Below are 24439 nucleotides of genomic sequence, written 5' to 3'. Positions count from 1 at the left end.
CCCTCCCCTCACCCATCCTCTCTAGTACTACAAATCTGACCTTTTTCTATGTCTGTTTGTTCAAAGCATAATTGACCTACAATACAACACTGTATTAGTTCCAAGTACACGACACAGTGTTTCTATAGGATACTCACCACTGTGACTTGTCTTTTCATTGTCTTAACAATATCTTTTGAGAAGCATTTTTAAATTTTGATGAAGTCCGCTTTATCAATTAGGCTTTTTTGTGAATTTTGTTTTTAGTGTCAGACCAAAGCTTTGTCTAACCCAAGGTTGCAAAGATTTTTCTCTTAGAAGTCTTATAGTTTTGGGTTTTTCAGTTAATTATATGACTCAAGTGATTAGATTTAGGTATACGATTGAGTTAACTTTTGTATATAGGATGGGGTATGAAAGGATATTTATTTTTTGCATGTGGGTATTTAACTGTTCCAGCACCATTTGTTGAAAAGATTATCCTTTCCCCATTGAGTTGTCTTTACACATTTGTATGAAATGAATTGTGATGTATATGTGGGCTACAGTGGGATTTTTAAATGCTCCACTGATAGAATAGCAAGCGCAAGGACTTCTGTCTAAGCATACCTGGGTAGACTCCTGGTCTATCTGTGGCATAGTTGACCTATAGAGTAGAAACAATGATACAACCACCTCAGGGTGTTTACCACATTTTCCATTGTTCTTTGTGCATCTCTTCTTTCCTCTTCTGCTCTCCTCCCAAGCAAAGTACTGGAATTAGGAAAGCTGGTCCTGACTAATGTTTCTCAAACTCTAGAGTCCTCAGATCCAGGACTCTAAGAAGGAAGGAGGGAAGGTGGAATGGGTACAGTGTTATCCATGAGCTATTTTCAGCATGATTCAGTGGGTAAAGAATCTGCCTGCAATGCAGGAGACACAGGAGACACAGGTTCAAACCCTGGGTCAGGAAGATCCTCTGGAGGAGGAAATGGCAACCATTCCAGTATTCTTGCCTGAAAAATCCCAAGGACAGAGGAGCCTTGCAGGCTACAGTTCAAAAGGTTGCGAAGAGTCAGACCTGACTGAGCGACTAAGCATGCACGCACACCAGACATCAAATACAAATTATTTAGGCACAGCTGTATGGGTAAATTCCAATGCCAAGTCCCTCTGCTTTTGGTGGAAATAGTGTAACCTCTTGCCACTTGTGTAGAAGCTCTGCTTTGTTGTTTATTCGCTCAGTTGTGTGCAGCTCTTTACAACCTTGTGGACTGCAGCATGCCAGGCTTCCCGATCCTTCACTATCTTCTGGAGTTTGCTACAACTTGTCCATTGAGTTGATGATGCCATCCAACCATCTCATCCTCTGTTGCCCCCTTCTCCTCATGCCCTCAATCTTTCCCAGCATCAAGGCTTAGCCACTCATTTGTTATTACTTGATCAATGGAATTTTTTGTTAAGGCAACATTTTGAAAAATGTTGGGCTTATATATGCAAGCATGTTCAGTCGTGTCTGACTCTTTGTGACCCCGTGGACTATAGTCCCGCCAGACTCCTCTGTCCATGGACTTTTCCAGGAAAGAAAACGAGTGGGTTGCCATTTCTTTCTCCTGGGGATCTTCCCAACCTGGGGACTGAACCCATGTCTCTTATGCCTCCTGCATTGCAGGCAGATTCTTTGCTGCTAAACCATAGGGAATTTCTCACTTGATCAATGGAATTTTTTGATAGGCAATGGTTTTCAGAATATTGGGCTTATAGGGAAATAATAAAGGAGATCTTAGGTGGTAAAAATAATGAAGCCACTCAGAGAAAGGAAACAACATGGATCCTGCCATGCGGTTTCCAATGTATTGAAGGACATGATCCCTCAGCAAGAAACTCCCAAACTAATGAGAAAGAAATAAGCTTCACCCTATGGGTTTCCAGTGATGCCAATGAAATGCATCTGCAAGATCTAGGATAGACTGGGCAGGTGTGAATCTGGGTGCTTGCTTCCTATTATTCACCAGCTGGTCCTAAGTTTCAGCACAGACCATCTCAGTTTATTATGAATACATGTATAATTAATCAGACCTTTAGCTAAAGTCAAGCCACATCCATGATTTGGCTTGTAAAGATATTTTGGGATGATTAATTTAAATATCCATTTTACCTTTTAAAAAAAGTTTGTTACAAGAATGTAATAGTTGGGAAACCCTGAAAAATATAGCAAAGAGAGAGAAATGGACAGTGGGGAGAGAGAGAGAGAAACAAGGAGGGGGAACAGAAGGAAATTCACTAATAGTCTTAAAACCAAAGAGTTATTGTTAATGGTGATAATACTGAAATGTATAGAAATATCAAATCACTGTGTTCTGCCTCAGGAGCTAACATAGTGTTGTAGGTCATTACTTCAAACAAACAAACAGAAAGAGATCAGATTTGTGGTTACTAGAGATGGGGGTGGTGAGGGGAGGGGGAACTGGATGAAGGTGATCAAAAGCTACCAACTCCAAGTTATCAGATAAATAAGTACTAGGAATGTACAGAACAAAATGATTAATATAACACTTCTGTATGTTATATATGACAGTTATTAAGAGAGTACATCCTGAGTTCTCATCACAAGGAAAAACTATTTATTTCTACTTCTTTAATTTTGTATCTATATAAGATGATGGTCACTAAACTTACTGTAATCATTTCATGATATACTTGTCAACTCATTACACTGTACACAAACTTATACAATGCTGTATATCAACTATAGCTTATTAAAACTGAAAGAAAAAACCATTGTTAACAATAGTTTTCCAAGCTTTATTATTTCCATTAATTTTTATTATGAAATAATTATACTTAACAAAAATAATGCAAACTATACACATAGAGTTTCAACAATAATAAAACAAATACTTACGAAGCCATGACTTAGATTAAGAACTAGGACATCCATTCCCAATCTTTGAAGTATCCTGAGTCTCCCTACACACTGTTTAGTTATGCATATTTTTTGAACTTAGATAAATGGAACCATAATGTGTATATTACTCAGTCTCTGGTTTTTCTTTTTAAAATCAAATTATGAAATTCATCCATGATGACACATTGCTGAAATTCGTTCATTGTCATTGCTCACTAGTATTCCATTGCATAACTATACCTGGTTTTACTTACCCATTCTCCTATCAATGAACATTTGTAGGGTTTCTAGGTTTTGTTATTATAAACAATGCTGATGTAAATATTCTTGTACATGTCTCTGGATCTCCATGTACAAGAGTTTCTATAAGGTAATTTCTAGTCCTTTATGCACATGTAATTTTTATTTTCAATCATACAGACTACATAAGCACAAATACTGTTTTGCGACATACATTTTTGGGTAAACTTCCCCTAAGTTTTTCTAAACTCTAAACATAATTTTTTTTTTGTTTTAACACAAATGCAGTTTTATTTTAATAAGATTTATGCTAGTAACTGAGTTAAGAATTTGTATACTCAGATAAGATAAAGAAGAAAATTCAAAATTGTAGGACTTATGTATTCAAGGAATTTTATACAAAATACTGACTCCAAACAATCTTCCCAAATTTAACTCTATGACAAATGCTAAAGTATCTGTTTTGGCAGTAAAACTAATATTACTGAGGTTACACTTTGAAATGATATTACCTCTTCTGTACTTAGTTAAGGAAACAACATACTCCTGTGGCCAGTTTCTTGAGCTGTCTAAGCAGAAAGTACCATGAAGTAGGTTTATGCCTCTCTAATCACAGTCATCATTGATGATCTATGGAATCTCATTTTCATATCACTTAATGAAAAACTGATCAAACTTAATAATTTCACAAATTCTTATTTAAAAATTTAGTCTATTTATAACTTTAATTTTAAACTCAATGTAAACCACAGTTCTCCCTCTACATTGTATGTTCAGGCTTGATCTGGAACTCTTGACAGTTTACTGTGAAGGATGGTAGGAAAGATAAGATATAGGTCAAGTATACAATTTGATAAGCTTTGACACATGTATAGACGCAGGAAATCACCACCCTAATCAAGAACGTGATTCAGAGTATGTGAGACTTTGCACACATTCTTTAAGAGCAGAGTTGCTGTTTCCAGCATCCTTCCAGTTCCTCCAAACAAGTCCCACTGGCCTTGTGTGAACATAATTTTTAATGACTACATAATATTTTACTAATAAAGTTACTTGAACAGTTCTGTGTTTTAAAGCATTTATATGACAGATACATAACATATCCTTATTCATTATCTTTTTTTTTTTCCTTTTGAAATTTTCATTAAGTTTTTTGCCTTTAAAAATTTTTTTGGGGGGAAGCGGCGCACTGCACAGCATGTGAGATCTTAGTTTCCAAACCAGAGATTGAACCCATGCCCCTTGCAGTGGAAGCAGAGTCCTAACTGGACTGGACCACCAGTCCACTGGACCACTGGGGAATCTACCTTTTTTGCCTTTGTTAATCACGGTAAAATATATATAACATAAAATTTATAATTTTAACCATTTTAAGATTCAGTGGTATTAAGTACATTTATAGTGTTGTGCAATCATTGCACTGTTTCCAGAACGTTCCTGTCCTCTTAAGTTGAAATTCTGCACCCTCAAAACAGCAACTACCCACCCCACCTTTTTCTCCCAAATCTTGGTACTTTCTGTCTCTGAATTCACTCTAGGTATCTCAGGTAAGTGGAGTCATATATTTGTCCTGTTGTATCTGGCTTATTTTACTTAGTGTAATGTTTTTAAGGTTCATCTATATTGTAGCAGTTATCAGAAATTCACTTCTTTTTAAGGCTGAATAAAACACTCTATATACTGGACTTTTGGTAGAAATGTTCTCAAAGTGCAATTTCTTAGTCAAATGGTATGAATTTTTAGAAGTGTTTGTTGTTTTAAACTTCTCCTCCAGTTACATGGAATGTTCTATTTCCCTATATTCTTGCTAGTAATGAGTATAAATTAAAAACCAAACAAATCATTTTGCTGTTTTCATAACTGGCTTTATTTTTTTCCTTATTTAACCTGCTATTCAAATATGTTTGCCTTCTCCTTGAGTGTTTATGGCTGTACTGATACCTGTGTGTCTGTGCTCAGACCTGTCTGACTCTTTGCTACCCCATGGACTGTAGTCTGCCAGGCTCCTCTGTCCATGGAATTTTTCAGGCAGGAATACCAGAGTGGGTTGAAATTTCCTACTCTAGGAGATCTTTCCTGAACCAGGGATTGAACCTGCATCTCTTGGGTTCTCCCGCATTGGTAAGCAGATTCTTTACCACTGCACCACGTGGGAAGCCTGTACTGATAGCTAGAATGTTTAAAAAACATCTGCTATTGTTGGGTGACTATTCCAGACATTCTGAGAATCATCAAGATGGGAGGGCTGTCCTGGAATGACATTTTTGCTTTGGATGATGGTTAATGGGAGCTGCCTACATTCCAGAGGAAAGACCCAAAGAGGGATCTTGGCAGGAGGTGTATGTAGATAGGGATTGTCATGCTGGTTGTGTGGCATCAAGGGAGATCAAGATAGTAAAGAGACTGGCCAGCTCTGTTGGTTGCCAATGACTGCCTGAAACTCTGAGTTGAGAATAATTTCAAGACTATTCTTTGGACCAGACATGGAAAGAGGATGCTCCACATTGGGCATTGGGCACTGTCATGGCACAAGACTAGGGAGTGAAAAGCCCAGAGATGCCATTTGGTTGCTATTCTTGATGCAGGCGAATCAGTTTTTTTGGATGGCTGCATTTACTTGTACTTCAACTGATGATTGTTGAGTATTGTATTTAAAAAAGAAAAGAGGAGGGGAAGGTAAGGGAAATGAAAAGAAGGAAAGAAGGGAGGGAGGGAAAGAGGGAGGAAGGAAGGAAAGAAAATGCACTTATAAGCTGAATACAGCATTTTATCTGATTGCATTGAGTTCATCTTCTTCTCAGGTAGCATCAAAAGACACTTATTTTATATATACATATATCTGTGTATATATATATGTCAGACACCTGTTAGCACTGTGTCCCACTCCCTGGGTAACAGTCTTTGCTGTCAAGGATTTGATGCAGAAAATGCTAATAACCAAATTAGTTATAAGCAACACAAGACACAGGAAAATGATACAAAGAAGGAAAAGTGTCTAGGTAATGTTCAGACAAAACACACTGGGGGTACAGGGGTGAAGCAGCTCTGGGGTCTGAATAACCCTGGAGTTTTCAAAAATTTAATAAGTTTCCCATTTTGGTGTATAAAATAATTCAAGCATCTCTGTGTCCTTCCACTTCACTGGAAATAACAGTTTAAATGACACGTCAATGATAGTGGGAGAGGAAGCGGGAAGGAATGAAGAAAAGCAAAGAAAGTTTGAATAGGTGTACTGATTAAAAAGAGGAAAGGAATGGGTTGAGGGGCATAAGACTCAGAGAATAATAAAAGGGGGAAGAGAAGTAACAAAGAAAAAAGAAAAACTGAAAAGAGGGTAAAGGTAAAGGGGGAGGAGGAAAGGAATTGGCAGTGTCGGGAGTAGGAGGAAAAATGGAGGAACAAAAGGAGAGGAGGGGGAAGAAAAAGAGGAGGGGTGGGGGGAGGGGCGGGGAGGAAGAGGAAGATAGAGATCCTGAACCTCATTTCAAAGCAATTTAGAAACAACTCTAGTATTTGTTTCCTACACACTTTGTAAGCACATTTTAGAAATGAAAAGAAATTCATAAAAGGTATTCAATCATTTATCACACACATGCTCATCAAATACTTTCAGGTTATGTTTAAAACTGGAAGTTGTGCTAATAAAAATTCTTAAAAATTTTTTAGTATTTATGGGAGGAGTGGATGGACCAAAACTCTAGACTGTTAACCCATGAAAACTGAAATAACTTTTAGAATTGTGTCTCAGTTTAGTTAAACAACCATTTAAAAAAAAAAACAAAAAAAAAACAACAATGTACTATTAGGCTGGGTCCTTTTTCTTTTACAAAGAAAAAGTTTGTTTTACAAAGACAGATTGAAGTGTTTTTAATGAGTATTTCGCTGATGAACTATCAGTGAAATAGTATATGTATTAATTTTTTCATCTTAAATATATTTTTAAAAGTATCCCTTTTAAGCACTCAGAAACATTTAAACATTCAAGACACCTCCTGAAAAAAAGGGTCCAACTAGAAACTGGAGTAAGGTAAATTAATTTTATCATCAGAAGTAAACTTTTAATGAAGAAAACAAAAATAGTTTGAGTTCCAGATAGAAAAATTCTTTTAGTCTTGAAAAGCATAAAGGTTATGCAGATAAAATCAAATTAACTCCATTCAATTTAATGTTGTAACTTAAAATCATTTACTTAGAAGACATGTAGCTTTCAAGTAAAAAATTGTCTTATTACTATTCCCACTTAAATAATATCCATGTATGCATTCCCTCACTTTTGTTGCTTGTTATAATTTATTTGGGAAAATAACATTTACTTCAAAAAATAACATTTATTTCCTTGTCTTATATTCAGTTGTACAATTTTGCCCCAAACATACCAACTATCTATTTTACATTTTGTGCAAAATAATGACTAAATAAAGTTGTTTATTGTCTTTTAACCAAATGATTTTGCTGTAAAAAAAAAACTTGTGTAATCTGAGGAATGTTATCACCATTTCTTTTACATGTGTGAATAGGGGTTAGTGTGGTGAAGTTTAATTGACTAACAAATTGAATTTGGAAGCATTTATTTTTTAAAAAGTTAATTAAATAAATTATTCTCTCCCTTATCTAAAAGTTTCTACATTGTAAACCTGAGCCAAAACCAAAAGTTAAGCAGTTTTTGTCATACACATTGTGTGACCCATAGAAAAACAAATGACTGTTCTTAAAGTTTTTTTCCCCCTCCATGAATCTCTTCTATCTCTGGAATAAACACATTTCTTTTCAAGGCTTTAAATACTGAACACTTAAATAATAATTTGAAGGAGGAAATTTCCTTTTCTGCTTATAATTCTCTTACATTTTGTGAGTTATCTTAATCATATAATTATCCTTATTGACAGGAGAAAATGCTGAATGTGCTTTAATAGTGGGACAAATTTACACTTTTTCAAAGTTTGTAGGCATTTAAAAGAACCACACTAAAACTTCAAGTTGCAGGAAGAAATAAAATATCTCAAGACAGTAACAATGAAAAACAAGCAAACAACAACAAAATAAACAAAAACCAAGCAAACAAAAGACAAATTCTTTCAAAAAGTTTGAAGTCAAAGTGGCCAAATGTCAGGAAATGTGCAGTCTTCTTTTTCTGTGTTTCATAGAAACCATAAGTGTATTTCAATAGTGATTATGATTCATTAGAAAACAAAAATTGTAAAAATTCTATTTTAATGTATTTTCCTTTTAAGTGCTTTCCAATTTGTGTCCTCTTTTTTGTAAAGCATGTTAAGTTTTTGAAATAGAAAGCCATTGATAACTTTTAGATTTAAAATGCAGTATACATTCTGGGGATTTATCCAAAGGAGCTAATTTAAAAGAGGAAAAAGTTATATGCCCTCAAATACCTAGTCAGCACTACTAACAAAAGTAAAAGATTTGATGTAACTTATATACCTAAGAATAATGATTCATGATTAACACATCTATTGGGCTAAATATAACATTTTGGCTAAAAATGGTCATTATCAAAGCTTGGGGCAGCATAGGAAAATACTTATGGTACAAGAGTGAGTAAAAAAATCAAGATATACAAATAAGATGACAAAATAAAAAATATAAAATTATTACAAATAAAAAACTGAAAAAATATTAAAATTAATTTGTGGAAATGCTGATTTTTTTCACTTTATATTTAATTATTTTTATATTAAAATTTTTTAAGCTGTATTATCCTCTTAAATTTTTTTCTCTCTCCAAGTATTTGTATGTTTGCACTGAAGGAAAATGGATCAGAACCCCCATCTTTAAAATGGAGTCAAGTTTCAGTGTTTCTGAATTCAGAAAACTGAATTATGTAACTAGACCAAACACTTCTTCAGGAAAAATAAAGGAGGAAGAGGAGGAGAACAAAAAGTATGGTAATATTTTTAAAAATCATTATTCTCAAGATAATTTACCCTGCAGCTATTCTTTTAAACTCTCACAAAGTAAATTTAACTCTGCACTGAAGATTAAATTTTCCCACAGAAGTGATGTAAGGGAAAAAAATGTAACAAATACAATGTTTACTAGTTGTCTTTAATTTTTAAAAAAGCCAAAAAAAAGAATGATGACAAATGATGGCATCCCAAGTCTTCCCACCCCTATTCCTAACCTGGGAGTGAGTCTTGACAAGAAATAACCCCTCTCTTAGGTTTATTTTAGAGCTAGACCCACTCAGAGGAAAAGATGAAGCACCAATCAACATCATTCAGTACCCCCAACCTCAGCCTAAAATAGCCAGGTCACTGAGGCAAAACTGATTTGGGGGGCTAAAAAGGTCTGCATCTCACCCAGCTGTCTCCTTTCCCTTGTGTTCTTGCAGCCTCTGACTACACACAGAAGCTCTTGGTGGTGGGGGGTGGGGGAGGGTTAGAATTCAGTGAAACAGCTGATTTTTAAAAAGTACTGATCAGTTTATCAGCATTTGGTAAATTTTTTGTTTAATATATTTATACTTTTTCCTTTGTCATTTTAAAACATCTGAAAAACTGAGTAATTTCAGCTAACCTTTACACTTCTATTATTCTTTTAAATAGAAAAAATCAAGCTAAAAGCAAACTGAATAATATTCAATTATTAACTGAAATTTGTTTCCCTTTGAATTTAGGATAGGAAAATGTGGGCTGCATTTTACAGGCATTTAGAGAGTTGAATGGAGATTTTTGTGGGGTGTAACTGGCCTTTGTTTTAGGAATAAAGAGATAGAGTAGTGGATATGTTCCCCAGGGAGAAAACCTGAGAGGTGCTTCTATTAATTCCTGAAGATTTAAATTAAATGAGGGAAACAGCACTTAAGGTTTCTGGGACCTGGAATGCCCCGCCGAGTACCCTCTTCCTTGTTCCCCAATGTAACAGAAAAGGTTTCAGGAAGCTGGGTTCCTATTTAGGGAAAGGCCAAGGAACACAACAGCCTTTCTGAGACCATCTTTTAGCCCTTTCAAAAGTAAGCACACAGCACCAAGAAGAGTCCCCGGGCAACAGACCCACAAGATAATTTTTCCCCCCTAGCCTCCTAATTTTCCTCTTAATTTTCTTCGCTCTACAGCTTGTATTAGCTTGCTTTTCACTTAAGAGAGATTATTTATTGAATGCCTACTATGTGGCAGGCAGTGGAAACTCGTTGGTTTGTTTAAAATTGTTTATGTCAAGAGCCAAGTATTATTAAAGAGTCTGAAAGAGACAGGGTCGGAGGAATTAGGGGGTGGAATACAGATATCGCCCACCTTCTTGGATAGAAAACATTTTTTGTCTACTCAGCAACTGATGGCTTATAGTATTCAGATTTCTGTAGATCCATGGGAAAAAAAAAATCACAGAAGTAAAAATTCGAGAAACACGTGGCTGGCAAGAACAAAACGCGGATTTGGAGGGTGGGTTTGGAAGGTAGTGGAGATGGAGAAACCGAGTTGGAAGCCCTCCCCCACCCCATTTCTTTTCAGTGCGCGGGGAAAACGGGGTGGGGGACAAAGGTGCAGCGTGCGGTCCTTTAACTCCCGACTTTTGAACGGTGGAAAATCGTCTGCCAGAAGGGCGGTGCGCCGAAGTCGCAGCCGGCTCACTGACTCTGCAAACACCAAATAATAACAAGGAAAAAAAAAAAATCCAAGGCATTCATATCGGTGCAGCTAACACGTGTTGCGGAGTCGGCCCGGGCCGCCGGCGACTGAGACAATGGGGTCGGGGACCGGGAAAGGGAGAGTGACCCCCTTCCTCACCTGCCCTCGCAGCATGCGTGCCCCGACAAAATTATTTCTCCCTCTCGCAGAACCAGGAGCAAACCCCCAGCTTCCGCCCAGTTCGGGGAGACTCCGGCATTACTGGGGGTCCACCCCCCTCTTGCCCTGGTTCGCTGGGTAAAGGGGCTCCAGGGTCCCAGGGCCGTGTTCTCCACCACCCGCTGGCGCCGTCCCAGCCCCCGCCGCTGGAAACTCGTTGGCCTCGCTCGCCCCTCGGCCTGGGATCCCGGCTGCGCGTGGACCGCACGCCCGGCTCTGCGCCGCGCACCCGGGACTCCGAGACGCGCGGCCAACCGCCCCCTCCCCCACCGCCGAGACGGGGTGCGACCGCCCACGTGTCGCCCCTCGCCCAGTCGGGTCCGTCCCTCGGGCTCCCGGGGCCAGAGGATCCGGAACGAGTTGGTCAAAGGCGAGGGAAGGGACCAGGGCGGATCCGCTTCCCCCTCCCCAGGCGGGCGGGGAAGGCGCCGCCGCCCCCTCCTCCGAGCTGAGCTCCCGCCCCTCGCTTCCCCGAGCGCCGAGCGGAAATTACCCCCTCCCCCCGCGGGCCTGACCTGGGGACGTGGGCGGGGCTTAGCGCTCGGCTCCCCCCCCCCCCCCCGCCCCTCGGCCCTTCTCCCGCCTTCCAGCCTGGATCCAAATCCCGCACCCTAGAAAAGTTCCGAGACCCGAACCCGGAGCTGGGAAAGCTGCCGTCGCTGTCGCGAGAGGGACGGGCGGAGGGGACTCCACCTGTCTGCCCCCGTATCTGGGAGCGAGAAGGGGATCCTTCGGATCTCCACCCTGTCACTCCCTCCCTGAGACCTCCCCCTTCGGTTAGCCCGGGTCCGCTCGTGCGACCACTCCTCTTCCTTCTCTCCACCCCTCCCTCTCTCTCGGGGTCATCTTGGGCCGGAGCCGCGCTTTCCCCCAGGACCCCGAGACGTTAGAGTTCAACAGCCGAACCCCGAGTGTGAGCCATCCTTTCTCCCGAGGGAATCCCGAAACACGATTTTCTGCGGATCCCTGGTTTCCAGCTGCGATCCCCCGTGTTTTCCAGCTTCCCAGTCCCGCGCTCTCGGGGCCCCTCAGTCCCGGACTCCCCGAGGCGAGGGAGTCTCCTAGAGCTGGGGTAGGGGAGGCCGAGAACCACCCACCCCACCCCCCCCGCCCCGCACACACACTTATTAAAGATCTAGGGGAAAAGCGCCTTTCTTTTGAAATCACCGGCTCGCGCGACCCCCTCCTGAAGACCCCAGAGTCCTCGTTCTCTTTGTCTCTCTCGGCCGTCCCCCGCCTGTCAGTCGCTAGCAGTTAGCTGGGGTAGGGTGGGCAAACTCCCCCCCAGCCCAGACCACTTGAATGAAAAATAACCGCACATTTTACCCAACGTCGTAAGAGGAGGGAGATTTTGGGCTGGACCACCCTCCCCCAGCTAGGGCCCGGGTAGGGGGATGGGTGTGTGTGGGGGGCGGGGCGCCTCCCTAGGGGCCAGATTCTTGGAAGGGGGAGGGGGCAAGTAGAGCTACACGAAAGCAGCCCCCTCCTACCCAGCTTACCCGGGGGGTGAGTTGAGAGCCCACCCCCCCCGGGTGGGAGTTTGGTGGGCTGGGCTGGATTGGAGGGCCCAAGGGCCCTGAGGCGTCGGGGGTCTTCCCCTGCAGGGTGGGTGGGGGCTTTCACCACGTGGCTTTGCCTTTTTTTTTTTTTTTTTCCGCTCCATTTTTTTTCAAGTCGATTTTATTTAGAGGCGGCGCCAGGGCGGCCGCGGAGAAACGTGACACACCAGCCCGCTCGGAGGGGTTTCGGACAGAAGGGAAGGAGCCGCGCCGCGTCGTCCGCCTCCCAGCGCGCCGCGGGCACTTCTCCCGGGCCTCCCCGAACTCTCCCGCGACCTCTGCGCGCCCTCCGGCCGCCCTCCCCGCCCCGGCTCCGGACAACTTGAGGGGTGGGGTGCAAAGAAAGTTTGTGTCTGCTGCCGCCGCCTCCCGCCTCGGCCTAGGAGGCTCGCCGCCCGCGCCCGTCCGCTCGGCCTTGCCCGGGACCGCGTCCTGCCCGAGACCGCCACCATGAACAAGCTGTACATCGGCAATCTCAACGAGAGCGTGACCCCTGCGGACTTGGAGAAAGTGTTTGCGGAGCACAAGATCTCCTACAGCGGCCAGTTCTTGGTCAAATCCGGCTATGCCTTCGTGGACTGCCCCGACGAGCACTGGGCGATGAAGGCCATCGAAACTTTCTCGGGTAAGAGTCCACCCCCTCCCCGGAGAAAGCACCGCCTGAACAACGGGGACCTGCTCCTCCTCTTCCCCTGCCCGCCAACTCCTCTTTGCTCCCGGCCTGCGGGGCTTGGCCTGGGTACCGACTTCCACCCACCTCCTCCGACGCCCTCTCGGTTCCCCTTTTGACCCCTCGCCGGTCCCTCCCAGCCCGAGATGAAGAGCTGGAGGTTTTAGTGAGGTGATCCCTTTACCCCTCCACCGACGGGGCGGGAGCCCCCGTTGGCAGGAGGGGAGGGGGGACTCGCCACCAGGACGACCCCCGCGTGGGCGTCCTTCTAAGTCAGGCCCTCGGTGTCCGAGGCTGGACACCGCCCCCCCGCCCCCGCCCGCCCCAGCACTCCCTCCCCTTCCTCCGCCCTAGGCCTTTCCGGGCGGGGAAGGGTCCTCGCTCGGCTCCTGATCTCCAGGGTTTCCGTGGGGACTGCAGCTTTCGGGCTCGACCTGAGAGCGGCGGGGTCCCGCCTCCCGCCCAGGGCCCGGGGCTTGAGCCATTTTGATTTGAAAGTGGGGCGTGAGCGGGGTGGCGCGGTGGCGGCGGCGGGTCGCCATGCTGCTTCCCGAGACCCAGGCTGGGCCGAGAGGCGCGCGCCGCGGCCGCCGGGGACCCTCCCGCGGGGCCCCGCTCCGCTCCCCCAGGCCTCGCCTCCGGGCCGGTCCCGACAGGTGACCGCCCCGCCACCCGAAGCCCTTCTCCCTGGCTAGGCAGGAAAATAAAGTTTCATTCTGCACCCCATCTCCCCACCCCCCGCCACACACTTTAGGAGAAACGGGGAGCCCTTTCTCGGCCCCCTCTCCCCACATCTGGGAGCTGTAAAGGTAGCCGGCCCACACGGACGCCCTCGCATCTCTCCCAAATCCGGCTCCCAGAGCCGTCCACTACTCAGCTAGCTTCAATGAGAGAACAAAACACAAATTCAGAAAACACGATAATGAATTTATAGAGTCCACCATTCCTCCAGCGACCTTCTCACATCCGGCTGCGGAACCCACTACCTGGATTCCTAGGAAAATCTCAAATCCCAGTAACCCCTGAATCACCCTAGTGTCTTTCTCCTTCCTTTTCCCGCCCCCTACCCCCTGTCCAAGCCCTCATATTGTCTTTTTCAATTTAATCTGTAGGGAAAGTGGAGCTGCAAGGAAAACGCCTAGAGATTGAACACTCCGTCCCCAAAAAACAAAGGTAGGAATGAGCTCTTCTCTGGGGAGGGGTCAGCCTGGGGATGCTGAGAGGCTGTGTTTAGGGGTCCATCCTGTCTCCAGGGGAAGAAACCCTTTACTGGCCTTCCCACCCCGAACTCCGGATGTTGGGGGCAGGGAGGGAAGATTGGCTAAGATCTTGTAATGGGTGGTTTACAGCTTGTAAAAAAAAAAAAGCTGGGGCTGGGGTGGACTAGGAGATGTTACTTGGAGAAGTAAAGGGGGAAAAGATCAATGGGGGAGAAACCTTGTGGAGTTTGTTCGGGTGTGTGGGGCTATTTTTGTAGGGAAGCTAAAAATCTTTTAAAAAGAGTTTAGACTCATGGCCATTCAGCAACTTTTTAGCAGGCCTGTTTTTTCCACCCTTCTCACCATAATTTTTAAGTGAATTGGGAGAGGGGTCCCCTCTGACTTCCTAAGGGAAGTGGAATGAGTTCCTGGCCCCTAAAGAATTCTATGCTTGTGCTTTATATTTCTGCAACAGGCAAAGGCATAATTTTTTTTTCACAGACCCCTATCTAGTCCCTCCCCTCAGACCTAGTCCTCCCCTTCCAACTGGATTTTGCAAATACGCTTTGGCTGTACTATCCTTTCTGAGCCCCCCACCCCCACTCCTTCAGTCCATTGTTACAAGGGGACCATCTGGGGTGAGAGCTTTGTGTTCAGGCTGTGAGCTGGGGCTCTTTGGAGGGTCTAGAACTCCCTGGATGAATGGGTGTGTGTGTGTATAAGTGTGTAAGAAAGAGACTGTTCCAGTACCTTCCTGTTCTCTCTTTAGCAAAGGGGGTACGTCTGTCATGTTATCCCCAAAACTGATTCATGGTTCATATCTTTCACTGAACTCTGGCTGGGAAGTATAAGGGCAGAGTCTTTCTGCAAACCTCACTTTAAACGTGTTGACAGTGCAGAATTTTCTCTCGTGTTGCAGTCCCCAGTAAATCTTTGATCTTTTCCCCCCGTCATTTCAACTGGAAACTTGCTGCATTTCAGGATAGTCCCTGGCTTTTTCTGGGTGGGAGGGTGGAGGTGGGTGACTGTGCTTTTTTGAAGGCAGTTAAGAGGATCTACAAAGTTTAATGTGAGAAAAATCTGTTCAGTGCTTTAGCTTGAGATATTTAAGTAACATGGAACTATTGTATCTATAGATGATCAATATGACTTGTAACTATGTTTATAGAACTTGTGATTTAATCTCCAGTGCTTGAAATACTCTGTTATTGGAAAGGCAATTAGGGTTAAGGAATAAAGAGGCAATAAAATCAGAAGAAAGAAAAAGAAGTGTTATTTATTATTTGGAAGCATTTCCTGGAGATGGGATTAAGAGAAGTATGTACACTGACATCAGTAGATTTACTGAGAAGATAGTGGATTTTTGAACTGAAAGCTGAGTGTTTGAAACTTGTTGATGGGAAATAACCAGAATAACTGGAATTCTGAAATATGTGGAATTTTTCCTTTTGCTTTAAAGGATGGTTTAAATTTTAAAGGGAATGAAGTGAAAAGCAAGAAAAATAGCAAAATGTGATGAAATGGAACTCCAAACATTTATATTTTAATTTTCATGGTGCTCTGTATTTTATGGATCTTTTCTCCTAAGCCATCTGCTTGCTTTAAAGCCATTTTTAGGCTGCTTCTTGTTCCCTCCAAAATGTATTACTGAGGGCTTCTTTGAGTTGGGAAAGGGTGGGGTTTGTGAGGACTGGGTACAAAATCTTCTTTCCACACCCATATTCAAAGTTTTGTGTGTTCTCCCCCCTTCCTGAAACAATTTTTGAGCACAAACATTGAGTCAGTTGTGTTTTGTTCCTCTGAGTGGTGGTAAGGCACTTCATTTTTCTAGAGTGAATCAATTTTTGAAGTTTTAGGATTTAAAAAAAGGTTTGTTTTCCTGAAGTCGGTTTGCTCTATCATTTTGTGTTCTTTGAGGAGGCATGTTGTGGTATGTGTTTTCAGTCTGTCTGAAAAGTTATTTCTTCAGTTGGTTTGTTCCTGGCTTTTTTAGTTTTGTGGATGTATAGGACAGGAACTAGTTAATTAACTATGACGGAATGTATTTTAAGCAAAATGAACAATGGTGCATATATATATATGTGGTGTGTGTGTGTGTTTGTGTGTGTGTATATATATATTGTTTTCACAGTTTAAAAATAGAGGAAAACTCTTCTTGATGTACTCAGTTCCAAATGAACTATGGCTTTAAAGATTTCCAAGAGATTCATAAAAACCTCCCAACCTAGTTCCTGGGGTTTTTTTGGTTTTGTTTTGTTTTTGTTTTTAGAGGGTGGGGTTTAGCAAGCAAAAGATACAATATTTTTTAGCAGTTCCCTCTGAGTAACTGATTTTGAAGTGTTAATATATTTTGTTTTAATCTTGTATCTATTTGATAAATACAGTTTGTTCCTTTTTAAGAACTCAAGAGAATGAACGCTATACATTTAAACTGAAAACATTAAATTGAATTTTTTAGATGAATGGCATTAAATTTCTCTTGAGATCACCTTTCCAAATGACCTCTAAGTCAGTGTTGGAATTTTAGTCAAGAGTTTCAGCTTATTGTTGAGAATTTATATAAATTTACTGCCAAGTGTTAAGACAAAGGAGGGAAAGCAAAAGCATTTTAGAAACAATTGTGGAAAGCATTTGTATTTATTTATTTTTAAATTTGAGACACTTGAGTAGTGAAGGTAAAAGGGTATCATCCTAATGAGACTTGGGTATTTTGGAAGAAAATTCCTTAATTTTTTAAGGGAATTAAATTTTTGTTTAATTGACCACTGTGTGTGACTTTTTCTAGAGGAATGTGGCCTAAAGATAGCATACCTCCTGTCAACTGGTGTCATCAAAATAAAAGGTGTTGTTAAGGAAAAAAAAAGAAAAGATGTACTCCATTTCTATAGGTGAAATGTGTTCAAGATGAAGACTTTGATTTTATTAGGCAGGTTAGTGTTGTTTTTTCTGACTTAAAATGAGGTGGGCTAATTGAATACTTTCCCTTATATTTCTAACTACCAAAAAACACACAAAAAATGGTCTTCCAGCCAAATGAAGTGTGAGAACTCTCAGAAGAGTATGTATTCAAACTTTATTCTGATTTTACAGTTTAATTTTTAAAAGTTGGTTGCTTTAAAAATCTCTGTAAAGGGATGGCTTGTGAATGGCAACAAATATTTTTAAGTGATTTGTGGAGATGCTGAAGAAATAATTGGATCACTGAATGTATTCAAAACAGACAAAAATTTTGCCTTCAGGAATGGGTTTGCCTTTAAGGAAAATTGTTCTTATGGGCTGAAATGAATTATAAGAGAAACAAGGGAATGTCTTAAAAAGAAAAATAACTTCAAAGGAGGAAAAGTACTAGCGTTGGGAGTATTTGCAGGCACTTTTGCCATAGTGGTTATAGCTGAAAGGTACATTTGACCAGGTCTTCAACAAGTAAGTTGAAAGTAGAAATAGTTTGACACTTTTAGTAAAAAGGTTTTCTTAACTAATAGCAGTTTTTTTGAGTTTTAAATAAGTTGAAAAAAATCAGTTGATTCTTAATTTTTCTGCACTGTTTGGAGGAAAGGTGGAAAGCAATTCACTCTTTGCATTTTAATTGTCACCTAGAAAGTAAATGTTTGCAAATTAATTTTTTTCACTGCTAGAGAAATCCTTAACTTAGCGTTTAGTGCTCGGTATTTGAAAATGACTTTCCTAAAGACAGTGGTATAAGACTGTCCTTTGGAAGAGCTGTAGGTTTCCAGAACCCTTGGCTTTCTAACCCAAAGTAGATGAAATTTTAATGGTTTCCCAGATGGAGAACTTTTGCGTAAAGAGGTGGAAGAATTGTAATTCCCATCACTGATTTATTCAAAGTATAGTTAACTGCTCCAAATGTAAAATTGTAATGGCATAGACTTTGCTGGAACAAGAGCAAAACATTGTTACGTTAACCATTGGAAGAATCTTAATTCAAAGCTTCAGAGCGTCTAATCTTTTAAAATTACCTTAATATATGTCATTTGAATCATACTTTATGTGTTTGAGTACTTTTAAGCCTCGTTTTTTTGAGCTTATTTATTCTATAATGTGTAACAAGTCAGTTGACAAAGATACCATTGAGATAGGCTTGTGAGTATAAAATTTTTAAACTAATTTTTTTTTCCAGATCTGGTTTAAAGTGAAAAGAAGGAGACCTAAGTGCTATTTGTAGACGTTTAAGGGTTTTTGTGATGAAGAGATATAGACTGGTTATACGTGTGTTGATTTGTGTTGTGTGTGTGTGGGGGGGGGTGTTGGTGTTGGTCATGTTGTCATTAGAATAAATGTATGAAGCAAAGGCGTTTGAAGAACAGACATTTTGCCAACTGTTAGAATTTAAATTCCCTCTTGTTCGCTCCCCATCCTCTTAAAAGATTCTTAAAATGTGGCTAATGCCTTCCAGAAAGTGCAGCTTAGATTTTGGGATGGGAGTGTTTGGGAGAGAAAAGGGGAGGAAAAAAGCAGCAGGGGAGACTGGAAAAATCAGACGAGTTAGTCCTGGGTTGGAAATTCCAGACGGGGAAAAAAAAGAAAGAGAGATGGGGGTTGGGGTGGATTGCCCGCTTCCCTTTTAAAGAGGAGCGGCCGGAGGCGCACAGCGACCGACGGGAGAGGGGCTCTCAGGCACCAGGTTTAGAAGACGGTGTTAGATTCAGCCCAGGGCAAGGCGATTTTTGCTTTCGGAGTTGCCTGCCTTCCCTTCGCTTTTTCAAAAAGCAGAGAAAGTCGAGGCGGCGCTGGAGGCGCTTCCTGGAGAGCCCGCGCCGGCCCCGCTGCCCTAACCCTTCCCCGCCCGCCGCAGCCCCAGCCCAGCCCCGGCCTCGCAATCTCTGCCCGCTCCGCGCAGGGGCCCCCGCCTGCCTGTGAGCCAGCCCCTGCCCGGGAACAGACGCAGGCCTGGGTCTCCGAGGAGGGCTTCCTTTCCCAGGGTCCCTGAGACCCCTGGCTGCGAGTCGTCGGCCCACAGCCTCGTCTTGGTCCTGGGAGCCCCCAGATCCCAAACCTCGCGGCGGCTTACCCGGGCTTCCACACGGGGAGAGGTCTCAGGCCCCATGGTGCAGACCTTCCAGCGCCCGCGCTGTCTCAAGACCTTTCCATTCTAAGGCAAAAGCTAAAGGCTGGTGGGTGAATGTGGAGTGAAGAGGCAGAGGAGACAGGAAAAGAGCGAGTCAGGGGAAAAAGAGGATGAGAGAGGTGGAGAGAAAATGGAAGTGCCTCTAGTTGCTGCCCTGTCCCATAGACCTGAGGCCCTTAGCCATGGGGCATAGAACCTTGAAGAGTTAACAGAGTGGGATAATATTTACTCTTTAGTAGATGGACTGTGTGTCCCCACCTCCCAAAGGCTGACTGAAACAATAACAAAGGGAGTAATAGTAACCAGAGGATTTACCATGGGTTTTATTTAGTTGTAAGTGATTGACAACAGGTCTTTCAGTTGGCCACTGGTGAGGCTGTGGAGATCAACCAAGTGTTTGACTCCATGTTAATATCAGATTTGCATACCATTTCCATTTGTGTCCAGTCCATACCTTTTAAAATGTCTGTCAAAAGAAATAAAAGGTCTGTCCTTGAAAAAACGTGGGATCGAAATGTATGCTTTTTTGGTAATTGATTTGATTTGGCTGGAAAACAATCATCCAGGAGGGCGCCTGTGATAGCAGCACTAACAGGGAGATGTCCAGTCCTTGGTTTGTTAACTGCGTTCTAGTAGAAGAACCTGGAGTTTGTTCACAGGGGGCTCTGTACTTTTTAGCAGGTCCAAGGGGTCATCCTAGTATTGAACAAGCAGAGTCAGCTTTCTAAGACCAGCTTCTCCTTTGCAGCCAGTAGGTTTGCAATAAAGAGGCGTGGAGTGAAGGAAGAAGAAGCTTGAACAAGCTTTCACCCTAAATGCAGACTGCTGAAATAAGATGTGTGTTGATTATGGGTAAATCACAGGAGAAGAGTAGGTCTGGACCTCATCATTTTAATATAGTTGGAGAAAACTTGATTGCGAAACGCTGAAATGTAACTGTATACAGAACAAACACCACCAGAAAAGCAGTTCTAGTGCAGAAGTCCAGGCTTCCAGGATCTGATGTTCTGGTCGTGTGGCAGAGAGCATGGCGAGCCACCAGTAAACTGCTTTTGTGTGAAATACAGAGCAAATAACTGGAAGAGTAAAAAAAATTTTCACTAGATTGTCCAGATATTTTCATAACCCCTAAGGACAAGTCTGATTTATTAGACAAGGGGCATTTTGGTGGCTAAAGGCATATATAAGGTCAGGATCGGTCAGGATGGGTGGGAACTTTGTCCATAGTGTAGGTGGGAGGTTGTGGAGAAGATCCCTGTTAGAGAGGAGACAGAAGTGAAGGATCCCTTTTCATTTTCTCTTTCCCTCTACAGCATATCTGTTTTGTGGATGTTAGTCAATCCTTTTAGCATTTCCTTAGGAACAGTGGGTTAAGGAAGGCTTCATTTTTACTCATTTTGAGTTAGTTTCAGTTAAAAAATTAGTTTTTCATCCAGATGTTTTGGCCACTTGGGATGGAAAATGTTAAGTCTGAGTGAAGTTTGATTGGATGGTTTAATTTAGTTAATTGGATATAGTTAGAATCTTTAAGAGGAGAAATGAGAGAATTTAGAAATTTTTAAAAGATTGTTTTGTGTAAAGGTTGTTTATGGAGTCTGAGTTCTTTGGCAACAGGAGCAGGGAGGACAGGAATCATTTTCAGAATTCTTGAGGCTCAAGGAGAGAGGAAGCACTAATATTAGGTCAGAGTCTCATGACCTTTCCTAGGTCCCTCACTCAGTCCTACAGAAGTGTGGACACCTTTCCAGGTGTCTCCAGAGACCTCCTAAGAGTTTTAGAGTCAGGCAGTGACTGGGAAACTGGGAAAGTTAATTAATCTCCTTGAGCCACCATTACCTTAATTGTAAACTGGTGCTACCACACATTAGCTATTCCTATTCTTTGTTTTCCATATGGGCTTGTGCCTCCTGTCTTTGGACTGGGTGTAACCATTGGGCTGTTTTCCTATGGCAGTAGGTAGGGTGTTCAAGTCCACTTCTGTGAATATGGTGTGCATTTTATGTGGAACAATGATGGATAGGTATATTGAAGGGGATTTGTGTGTAGGATGCTTTTGATAACCTGTGTGCTAAAAGGAAAGGCCACCTTTTGGGAGATAGAGATGAAGCTCATCAGGGCAACTGCCAAGAACCCCTAGATATGGGCCCTGCCATTGTCTCTTAACCATCCTTTTAGGAGAATAGAGCATATTTTCCATTGTTGATGCTCTCAGCCTGGACCAGGTTCCTCACTGAAATTTCACTCTGGTAATACTGTCAAAGGTGCTTGTAGGGTAGGGAAACTGATGAGAGGAGAGTTCCCCTAATTCTGCAGATGAGGTAGGTGCTGTGAGAATTCCGGGTGAAGGGGACTCTTAAGTCCTCTACAAGGTCTGAGGAAGGAAGAAATAAGCAGCTTCCTCTACCTGGTAGGAGATGGGCATGTTTGTCTTGAAGTTCTCCTCTTAAGCTAAGAAAGTAGGCATTCAGGAGTTGGGGTCCCTTGGATTCAGAGGTAGTGACTGCATCCATGGCTCCCCTCCCTGTGCCCTCTTAGATGGCAAAGCCGTGGTGGTCTCAGTCTGTTTCCCTGGTCTGGAAATAGTCTCCAAAGGTGTACTCTGGACCCACCTTCATGTCCATTTCCTTTCTTCAGCCCTTTGTGCTCAAAAGGTACAAACATACCTACCCACAGACTTAGAGTCCCTTTCCACATCTCTGTGCAGAGAGTGAGGATTGACTCTTCTCTTAGTGGGGTGGAGAGGGGTAGGGCTTTCAACCCGGATGTGGTTTTTGACCATTTAACAGGCTTGTGACTTTAATCAGTTACTATAAAGGGTTTTACAATTAGTTTATGTGGAATGATGTGTATTGCCTCTTTTCTGGAGTGGCATTTGGGATTGCTTGGGGCTTGTCAACTTTCCATGAGGTACTCTTGAGGAGGAGAAAATGAGGGGAGACAGGAACTAAAGTGGGGGCTGTTGGGTGGAGTAAACTTGTTGGGGCTATCTATTCAGAATTAGACATTTATGCCACTTCCTCCTCCAGGTCTCTAAGTTGCTTGGGAGGAGAGGTCCAACTGTAATAGAGAGCAGTTGCCTTGGCAGGATTTGGAGACGGAACCCTAAATTAAAGGGCAAAGACGATCCTTTACAGACGTGGCTGTTGGTGGCTGCAGCCAGTTTGTTCTGAGCGAGGACTGGATGTAAATAAGATGTTGGCTGGGGAGACAGCAGGGTTCAGAAGAATAATCTTTTTCACTTCTTTTCTGGAGTGTCCACTCCGGCAACCTTTTATTTAATGTGGAAGAAGGGAAAATCTAGCTGGCTGAAGTTTCATTTTATATAGAGGGGTTTCCTCCCAATGTTTATTACCATTTGATTCAAAGCTGCTTCTGCTGACTTTTTAGAATAGGCTGGAATGATTTAAGTCCAGAATAAGCTGTGGGAGGCAGGAGGGGGAATAAAATGATTTCACAAACCTCACAACCTCACAGATCTCTCAGATCATCTTTATTTTACTTTCCCACCCTTGCCCCTGACCATCTTGGGTAGTTCCCTTTAAACTTCTTTTTTTTTGGCGGTGCCCCATGGTGTGTGGGATCTTAGTTCCTTAACCGGGGATGGAACACCTGCCCTGTACATTGAAAGTGTAGAGTCTTAACCACCTGACCCCTAGGGAATTCCCTGAACTTCTAACTAGAAGAAGAATAATGCCTGTCCAGGCCCAAGTTCTTCTCTTCTCCTCTAAAACACCACACAGTCAGCCACTTTAGTCTGAGTGTGTGGGGGTCTTGCCACTTAGTCATCATCCATTTTAGGGGTTGAAGTGGGGTATAATTTTAAAAATACATATTTACAACTAAATCACGTAAGAAAATATTTAACTAGACATCTGATAGTTTGCATATTGCTCCAAAGCTTGATACCTCTATTCATGCATGTATCCATGCATGCACTTATTTTTATCTGTTTAGAGTCTGCTATTGACATGCCCTCTGCCAGGTACCAGAAATACAAAGAACAAGATGTAATACAAAGACAGACTTTAGTCTTTAGTGTGGAGATGGAAGGAAATACACTTTATCAGATCATTTTTCTCCTGAAGCTTTTAGGTTTCCTCCTCTATCCTTGTGTGTTTTTTTTTTTTTTTTGGATAAGCTGTGTGGCATAGTAAAAAAATTAATTTTAAATTTAAAAAATAAATTTTATATTAAAAATTAAAATTAAGCAATAATTAAAACAATTTTATGAAGTAAAATATAGAGAGCATAAAATTGACCATTTTTAAGTATACAGTTCAGGTGTACTAAGAATATTCACATTGGTGTGCAGCCATCCTCTCTACTTATCTCTAGAAATCCTTTTATCTTGCAAGATTGAAACTCTGTACCCCATAAACAGTAACACCCCATTCCTACCTCCCTCAGCCGTATTTGCATCATCGGTTTTGATTTTCTTACATGGTGTTTGCCTCCCCATTTTATATAAAATGGGAGTCTTTGCCTGACCCTTCTCCTGAATTAAACATTTGATTATTCATTGGTTTTTATCTAGCATTATTTGGTCTTTTTCAGGGCAGGGAATGGAGACATAGGGAGAAGGAGCTGCACAAAAAAGGTGCAAGATAACATTCCTGCCCCCCAGCATTTTCACTTTAGATCCAAGAAAAGCTGTGGGACCACAGAAGCCAAGAGACTGCAATGGGAGGCACTCAACCTCAGGAACTAGCAGGAGGTAGGCTTTGAGTGAGTGTAAGCTGTGTTTCGAAGGATGGGCAGAAAAAATAGGAATGGATTTGGGAGAAAACTGTGGGCAGGCAGCGAGATGTTTGTGGGGTGATAACTCTTCTGGAAGAGAGTGGTGGTATCCTAGTGGGGAGAGCAGAGCCCCCCTCCAGGTAGATACCGAATGTGTCACTGTTATTTCCCCTATTGAGCATCTTCTTTGTGCTGTAGGTCAAAAGATGAGTGCCTTTTGCAATGATAAGCATTTATTGAGTCCCTACTCAGATAGGCATTGTTCCTACTAAGAACCCTGCAG

At 42.4% G+C, this 24439-nt stretch overlaps 1 protein-coding gene across 2 annotated transcripts in view; it reads left to right on the top strand.

Annotated features, from left to right (window-relative positions):
* Window positions 1-12564: 12564 nt before the first annotated feature.
* IGF2BP1 (insulin like growth factor 2 mRNA binding protein 1) overlaps window positions 12565-24439 on the top strand; it is a 46799-nt gene continuing 34924 nt past the window's right edge. For both annotated transcript variants that reach the window (XM_027518067.1, XM_027518066.1), the window contains exons 1-2: window positions 12565-13089; window positions 14247-14307. In XM_027518067.1, the coding sequence (XP_027373868.1) occupies window positions 12915-13089; window positions 14247-14307 (236 nt within the window). In that variant the 5' untranslated portion in view covers window positions 12565-12914. The remainder of the gene's footprint in view (window positions 13090-14246; window positions 14308-24439) is intronic.

Source organism: Bos indicus x Bos taurus, chromosome 19 (assembly GCF_003369695.1).
Source record: "Bos indicus x Bos taurus breed Angus x Brahman F1 hybrid chromosome 19, Bos_hybrid_MaternalHap_v2.0, whole genome shotgun sequence".
In the NCBI taxonomy this organism is placed as follows: domain Eukaryota; kingdom Metazoa; phylum Chordata; class Mammalia; order Artiodactyla; family Bovidae; genus Bos; species Bos indicus x Bos taurus.
The sequence above is the reverse complement of the archived record's forward strand: the minus strand, read 5'-3'. Positions and strand labels throughout refer to the sequence as shown.